The 7,294-nt window shown below is 44.9% G+C and overlaps 1 protein-coding gene across 1 annotated transcript; it reads left to right on the top strand.

Moving 5' to 3' along the window:
• The first annotated feature begins 1,063 nt into the window (after positions 1–1,063).
• RHL1 (root hair initiation protein root hairless 1 (RHL1)) lies at positions 1,064–7,046 on the top strand. Its single transcript, XM_087374446.1, has 10 exons — positions 1,064–1,421; positions 1,506–1,669; positions 1,775–1,885; positions 1,998–2,084; positions 2,176–2,405; positions 5,842–5,987; positions 6,084–6,298; positions 6,409–6,460; positions 6,892–6,908; positions 7,008–7,046. Exons 1-10 carry the CDS (start codon positions 1,247–1,249, stop codon positions 7,044–7,046), a joined length of 1,236 nt encoding a protein of 411 aa, XP_087230572.1. The 5' UTR covers positions 1,064–1,246.
• Positions 7,047–7,294: the final 248 nt, after the last annotated feature.

Raw genomic sequence — 7,294 nt, 5'->3', positions numbered from 1 at the left:
TAATAATATTTGTAACTCCAACTTTCTAATATCACATGTGATAACAATTGTGAATGTTCATCAACACAGTCCAAACTTGAAAAGCTAGTGCATACTTGATAGAAGTTATGTTGCCAAAGGCACTTGTTAATTTTTCATGCACACAAAACAATGAAGGCTTAACACTTGTATCAACCTGTTGATGTCAAGCATACGTAAGCCCTCGATATTTTGTCTTCAACATTTTAGGCATCAAGTGATCTTGAAGTAAAATGGTAAAGTCATTACGAGAGAAAGACAACATGAGAAATACAACGAAGATATAATTTAAACTCAATTGACCCTCTAATGGCCATCCTCTCTTTCCCTATCGCATCTTCACATGTACATGACAATAGTTCAGCAAGTGCAAACGCCCTGCAAACGCATGCGTACAAATGGTCTAATGACATCAACATATAAGTGCAGATTATATGGACGAATGCCTGCAAAATCCTACCGAGGACACTCGTCAGTTTACGAATTGCCAAACTAGCACTCGATGTTCACAGGGTAAATAATTTGGTCATTCTGAGTTGGTCGAGATATTGACCACTAGAGGATAAACTACCTCTTGTGTGTTTTTACCCCATTGGTAAACCTAATGCCAGATCGAATGGACTAAATCAGAGTCCGCCTCCATACCCCCCTAGACTAGCTTTTGACGGGGGGTGGCATTGAATAACTTTCCCTATTCCACCATCTTCAGAAGATGGTACATGGGGTGTTGGAGGGCAAACCCCCAGACCTCCTCCTTCAAGGTCGGTTGTCAATGTCGGCCTCACCGCCACGGCGGCAAATTTGTTGGCAAAGTGTCTGCTTTAGCAGAATCTCCACAAGTTCGTGAGAGGCGGGGGGGTTTCCAACGGGGAATTGGGGACACACAGACTAGCAGCCGCATCGGTCTATCTGAGTGCATCCTCATCAACGATGTGCCATGTGAAGGAGCCTTCCCATCTCACATGAGAGCATGATGCGAATGTATGTCCTTGTGATGGGATTTTTGTCCCGCCTTGAACCTTTTGCATAAAACACACTCGAAAACAATTCAAACACTTCAGCTCTTGCCATTTTCACTCTCCTTCACGAGCCGAATTCTTGTGGAGCAATCGTGATTTTGCCATTTCGCCGTGTTTTGATCCGATTTTGGCTTTCCGTCATCAGAATTTTTGCGCAGCAATCGTGATTTTGCTGCAGAATTTGCATTCCATCAGCAGGAATTCTCGCCATGGTCCGAGCAGGCACCGCCACCCCCTCCAAAAAGAAAGAGAAAGATGCAAATGTCTCCGCAGAGGCGAAGGCCGAAGAGCAGGACAGCAAACGGCTTCGTGATCTGGCTTTCTCCCGTGGCTTGCTTTCCCATAGCCAAGCCAACCCCCGGCAGCCCTTGCGTCTTTCGAAGTGTACGATTTGCCTTCTCTCCGATTTCCATGAGATCAGTACATCAGCCTTTTGGTTGAATTTCGCGAACTTCCTCTTGATTGCAGCGCTTTTGAACTGTGACGGGCGCGATATCGTGAAGAAGGGCCACAGAAAGACCAAATATTTGTTTGCATTCCCCGGGCTCATGGCTCCTGTTGCCGCCGGAAAACTTGGCGAGCTCACTAAGTTAGACTCCAAAAATCCAATCCTTTACGTTGACTTCCCTCAGGCATGTTTCCTGTTCTTTACCTGCAGTTTTTTGAAAGGATTCCTGTCAAGCCTTGAGAAGGCGTTTATTATTGCTGTGTCGAGGGCCTTGTTGTTTATGTTGCAGGGCCGGCTCAAACTATTTGGGACGATTGTTTATCCTAAGAACAGATATCTCACTTTGCATCTCGCTCGAGGGTCTGGAAATGTTGTTTGCGAGGATTGTTTTGAATCCCTGGTAAGAGAATTCACAATGACTTGCTCTTTCAGATGATGGTATAAGATAGTTGCTACTAAAGGCCCCCAAGTATGAATGTATGTTGCTGATGGAACGCTGCCACTATTTTCAGGTTGTATTTTCCGTTGCTTGGTGGATAGGGAGCAAGGAAGACAACCCTGAAGAATTGCGACTCCCGTGGCCAAAACATCTTGAACAGGTTTTGTGCAGGAGCAATTTTCTTTGGTTCCCCTTCAATGTGCTGTTTTGAAACACCCTCGTGCGGCAGTGATCCCGAGACATGGCTGCAGGATAAGCATGCGGATTTTGACTTTACCGCTGGTGCTGGCCGAGCGAATGCAGCCGCACAGCGAAAGGAAAAGGATGATCCTGAGGTTCAAGAGTCCGAATTGAACGTGGAGAGCTTGCAGGAACCAAAAGCTGAGGCATCTGAGAATGGAAGTAAGGGCAAAGATGTGGAAGCTCAAATTACGAGTCCACCAGTGCGTCAATCAACTCGCATTGCAGGGAGGAAACTGAAGTACGTATCTATTCCAATAGCATTGGGTTGACAATGACAAAGTTGACATGCTCACCATGTAAAACCTATTCTACAATGAAATATTGCCAATGTTAACTTCGCGACACTTGAAGGTGTACTCGCGATCATGTTTTTCAATAGGCTCTAAAGGCAAGATAGCGTAAGGTTTAAAGTTAGTTTGAGAGCAGAGTATACACTCAGAAATTGAGGAAGAGTAATTAAAATCCTCAAGATTAGGGCTTAAAATCACGACTAGCCAGGAAGAACAACCTCCTCCGCACAATGATAAACTGTTCCAGGGCCAAAAACTAGGCTCATGGGCTTGTTAAAAAAAGTTATATATATTTCACGAGTCAGGATTTACAAAACAGTCCAACTGGAAGTACCCTATATGTCAAGAAGACAAGGGATTTGCTGATTGTCATGTTGGGATTATCTGGGTCACTCCCCACGTGTGAGCCCCCAAATGAGGACATGGGGGGGCATATGGGAGATGCCACGTGAGCAGAGAAATGGGCTGCCACAGGGGCAGATCTGAGGGATTGTGCAGGGCTGCCACTTAGGCAGAATCCAGACTGCCATGTGGTCAGCATAACCAGCAAGGACAGGCTGCTGACAAGCCCCAGATGGTGGGCAGAAGGGCTCACTTGTTGGGGCAGGTAATAGCCTCCAGGACTGGAACAAGCAGCAAAGACTGCTGTCTGATGGCTGGAGCAGATCTGCAGACAACAGATGTCTGTGCAGGAGAAAGGTGCAGCAGGTAGGTGCAGATTGGAGCAGATCTGCAGGTTGGGGCAGGTAGGAACAGGTTGCAGACTGCAGCGCTGCCACCTGGCAGCCAGGCACAGGTCAAAGGGCAGACGTGTGTGCCTATTTGGTTGGGTCAGTCTGCAGACACAGCGGCCTGTCTGAAGACTGGTTGGTTGACTTTGGAGGGCCTCCAGGCCTATAAAAACGGCCTAAGCTCTGGGCATTCACATTTACTTCTTTGTGCCTCATAGAAGGCTGCCTAGGAGAGCAGCAGGAAGGCCAGCAACTACTGTTGGTGGGCTAGAGATTGTGCATCAGTCTGCAGCAGCAAAGAAGGCCACACAACAGGCAGTCCAGCTTACAGATGATCTAAAGGGTGAAGTGAAACAGCCCCAAACACGGTCAAGTATCTATCTGGCACTGGAGGGGTTCAAACCAGAGTCCAAAGCAACGCGGGATAAACCCGCAAACAACCCATAGGCGTTTGAGCTAGCAGCTCACCTCCCAGCCTCAGTATGTCGAGCCACCATGGAGCCTGAGGTCTAGACCACCACGACAGCCAGCCTGCCTCAAGGTCAGGACAAGCCCCTTTCTCTAAGCTACTGCTACCTAGTCAGCAAGTCTGTGTTTAGAGGAGAGTCCACTCCACTTTATTTGGGGTCGATGCTTTGTCCTATTTAGCTCTGCTAATCCAGGAATAGGAATGCCAATCTCAATCCACGGGATCTGAACCTCATCCACTCGAGCTCTGATCTCAACCCTTGGTTAATCCAAACCCCCTGGTTAGACCATGTCCTAACCCTAGATCCAATCCAAGATCCTAGGCTAGCCTGGCCAAGCTTGACCCAAGAGAGTTCAGTCTTGCTTAGCCCTAGTTAGTCCAATTATGGACATAACACGAAGAGCAAGTCAATACAAAATTAGTGGAATCAAGGTTCAAGGTTGGCTGTCCACTGGAGTAGCAAGAAGGCGTGTTTGCAGGGCATCACTACGCAGCCCACTGAAGCTCTAGGAGAGCTCGCAGTTTGAGAGTGTTTTGAAGGTGCCACGAGAAGGTAGGAGACCAGTCTTGTAGTCACAGGGGTCCACAGCTACGCAGCACTTGCTGCTAGATGGTGGCACACTGTGCACACCTTTTGTACATGGTTTGGTCTTATTGTTTATACTCTCTTGAGCACAGTTCTGTAGCTGTCTGCATCTCTCTCTATGCACTTGTACACCTTAAAGAAAGAAGCGTGGTTTGAATTAGCACTGTGTGGTTTTTGGGCATATGCTTCCATTATCTTCCACTGCGGGGAGCGTTGGCTGTAGCAAGCAACCTCCACCTCTGTTCTCTAACATGTCATCCTTTATGCGGATGATATGATGCGAAGAGAAAATTGCAGATTTCAAGAATGATCTTGAAGCTTCATTTGAATGTCTGATTTGGGGCTGTTGGACCATTATATGGGAAATGAGTTTATGTGATCAAACTAGACACATCATTCTCAAACAGTATAGGCTCAATTTTATGGACTGCAAACCAATGGAGCCTGGGTTGAGGCTCTCCCTGCATGATGCAAATGTTACATATAGTATTACAGTCAGATTGTTGGATGCCTTATATAACTCTGCAATACCCTTCTAGATATTCAGTTTAGTGTATCCCAGTTGAGCACAACCCAAAGACATTGCAGTGGAATGCTCTAAAGCTTGTTTTCAGATATCTGCAGTTTACTCAGTCTCTTTGTATGTTCTATGCCAGGGGGGTGACTGACCTACATGCTTTCAGTGATTCAGATTGGGCTGATGATTATCACACCAGAGTCACAATTGCTTCTTTATTGTCAGTTCATGCATTTCTTGGCTGAGTGTGAAGGTAAAGGACATGGTAGCGTTCACTACTACAATATGTCTCTAGAGATTGGTGGCAAATCTTTATTGTAGTTTGCAGCCATATACTCTGATTCTCACTGATACTCAGAGTGCTATTGCAGTGGCACGGAGTCTTGTGTTTCATGCCCCACACAAAACACAAAGCACATTGAGATACATATCACTATGTTTGAGAGAGATTATATGCAGGAGAGGTCAACTAATCTACTGTCCTACACGTCAGAATGTTGCCGTCTTTTTACCAAGGCTCTACCAAAAGAGAAGTTCGAAGCTTTTCACACAGCTTTAGGCTTACTTCCATTTGGTGACTGATCTATCATGTTGTACATGTTCACACTATGACTAAAGGGAGGATTTGTAAAATGTTAGTAGTAGGTTAGTGTGAACAACTCACCCAAGGGCCAAGGGGCACTTTTATCCCCAGATATGGGTCTTCCCCCTTGGGCTAGTTAGGGCTTTTTTTATACATAACCCTAACTGTGCGTTGTGCTTTTTTGACTCTTACAGTAGCAGTACAATGTTGTGGCTTCATTCTTGCTCTCTCCACTCTCTATCCTCTTCCCCATCTCCAAAATGTAACATTCCATTCTGAATCTTGATTGCCTCCTTTTCTTATTTCATAGTCTGATCAAGAGATCTTGTAGCCCCTTTAAGCTTACAGGCATGCTCGAAAAAGTATGAGAATCATTTGACATGTTTCAGTGACTACTGCATACTTGCCAATATTCATGAGATATGGTGTAGAGTTTGGTCTAAGCCTTGAATTCTTTTAAATAGGTTCTAATTACAAGGTATTGGGAGACTTTTCCAGGTACATAGAAGCATCCTCTGATGATGAGGAAGATGATGGTGATAGCACTGATTCTTTGGAGTCCCAGCAGGATTTGAAAAGTAAGAAAAGAAAGCAAGTGCAAACACCAAAACAAACATCGAATAAAGCTGACGTCTTTGTTGGTGGTAAGAGTCATTTGTTGTTTGGAATTTTGATGAGGATTTTTTAGGACTTCGGCAATTTAAATAGTGGCTATTTTGACTAGGGTGTTTGTACTGCAGGTGCTAATGCAACGGTTATATTGGACAGTGATGGAGACACTCCTAAGAAAAAGCAGCCTGGTCCTGCAGCAGCTCAAAGAAATCTGTTGTCTGCATTGGGTGCTATGACAATGACAGTTTCAGAAAGCTTATTGACAGCAAAAGCGCCAGGTGTCTCAGCAAGAGTGCTGAAACAGACTAAACTAGAAGCTTTCAGTGAGAGGCCTGCCCAGCAGGTCTGTGAGAGAGATGCCGAAGGAGCATTAGTGTCAATTGCTAATGATATTCTTCTGTTCTCTTGGATTCTGCGTGACAATAAACCATAGTGAATTAATATTGTGTTCAGGAAAGTCTGAACGTGGTGGAAGAAAGGTCAACCCCTAGAAGAAACCGCAAAGGTATGCTCCTGTTTATTCAGCCTCCATTATTATAGGAATTCACAGCTGGTTTTGTTGAACTTTTTATCTAGTAGCAATATTCCTGTTTATGGAGGCATATTTATGATGGTTTCCTTGATTTTGTGTATGTAGATTGGAAATCTATATTAGAATTGTAGGTTCATTCAATGGATTTATTTAGCTCAAATTTTCCATGGACCATGCGCAAGTGTGGGGGAAAAAGGGTGTTTGGCTAGATGGAGGTGCTCCTCCTGAGCCAGCCCAGAGGCGTTTGATTCCCATCCGCAGGGATTGAATGGTGTATAAGTGAATGATGAAAAGAAAGGTATACATATGGAGATGCATATGCATTCCATTTCCTAGCCATGTTTCTGGAGTTTAAATAGAAGTCCTGACTGCAGGCTTCATATTTTTTCACACTTCTTATTCAGGGCAAGCTTTCCTTAAGGTTGGATAATTTTGACAGCAGTTGAGAGCTAGTATTAAGCTGTCACAAATCCCTGGTAGATATGCAAGCCTGGATCTGAAGGTTTATTTTTTCTTGTAGCTGCGTAATAAGAAGGATCAACGCCTTGCTCTCGACTGATGCTGCAGAAAACTGCTGAAATTTCAGGTGTAGTAAACACCATGCTTACTTGCCCAGAAAATGCCGCTTCCTCATGTGAGCTAGCTAAATACTAGCCTTTGCAGGACAGCAAACATGGTATGAGCTGTATCATAGTCTTAGTAGGGGCCATGTGTCCAATCTACTGACTAAGATATCTGTGAGAGTGCCCTTACTGGTCATTCCAACTTTTAAAGGGACATGGAGAAGGTAGTGAAGGTCTTAGCTAC

Source organism: Dipteris shenzhenensis, chromosome 5, assembly GCF_047967505.1.
Source record: "Dipteris shenzhenensis isolate YYH24624 ecotype China chromosome 5, Dip_SZ_1.0, whole genome shotgun sequence".
NCBI lineage: Eukaryota > Viridiplantae > Streptophyta > Polypodiopsida > Gleicheniales > Dipteridaceae > Dipteris > Dipteris shenzhenensis.
The sequence above is the reverse complement of the archived record's forward strand: the minus strand, read 5'-3'. Positions and strand labels throughout refer to the sequence as shown.

Excerpts from the sequence above, each read along its gene's own strand:
- RHL1 (XM_087374446.1), top strand. The coding sequence starts at position 1,247 with ATGGTCCGAGCAGGCACCGCCACCCCCTCCAAAAAGAAAGAGAAAGAT. Across the intron at positions 1,670-1,774 it reads TTTACGTTGACTTCCCTCAG|GGCCGGCTCAAACTATTTGG; the intron begins GCATGTTTCCTG and ends TTTATGTTGCAG. Across the intron at positions 1,886-1,997 it reads AGGATTGTTTTGAATCCCTG|GTTGTATTTTCCGTTGCTTG; the intron begins GTAAGAGAATTC and ends CACTATTTTCAG.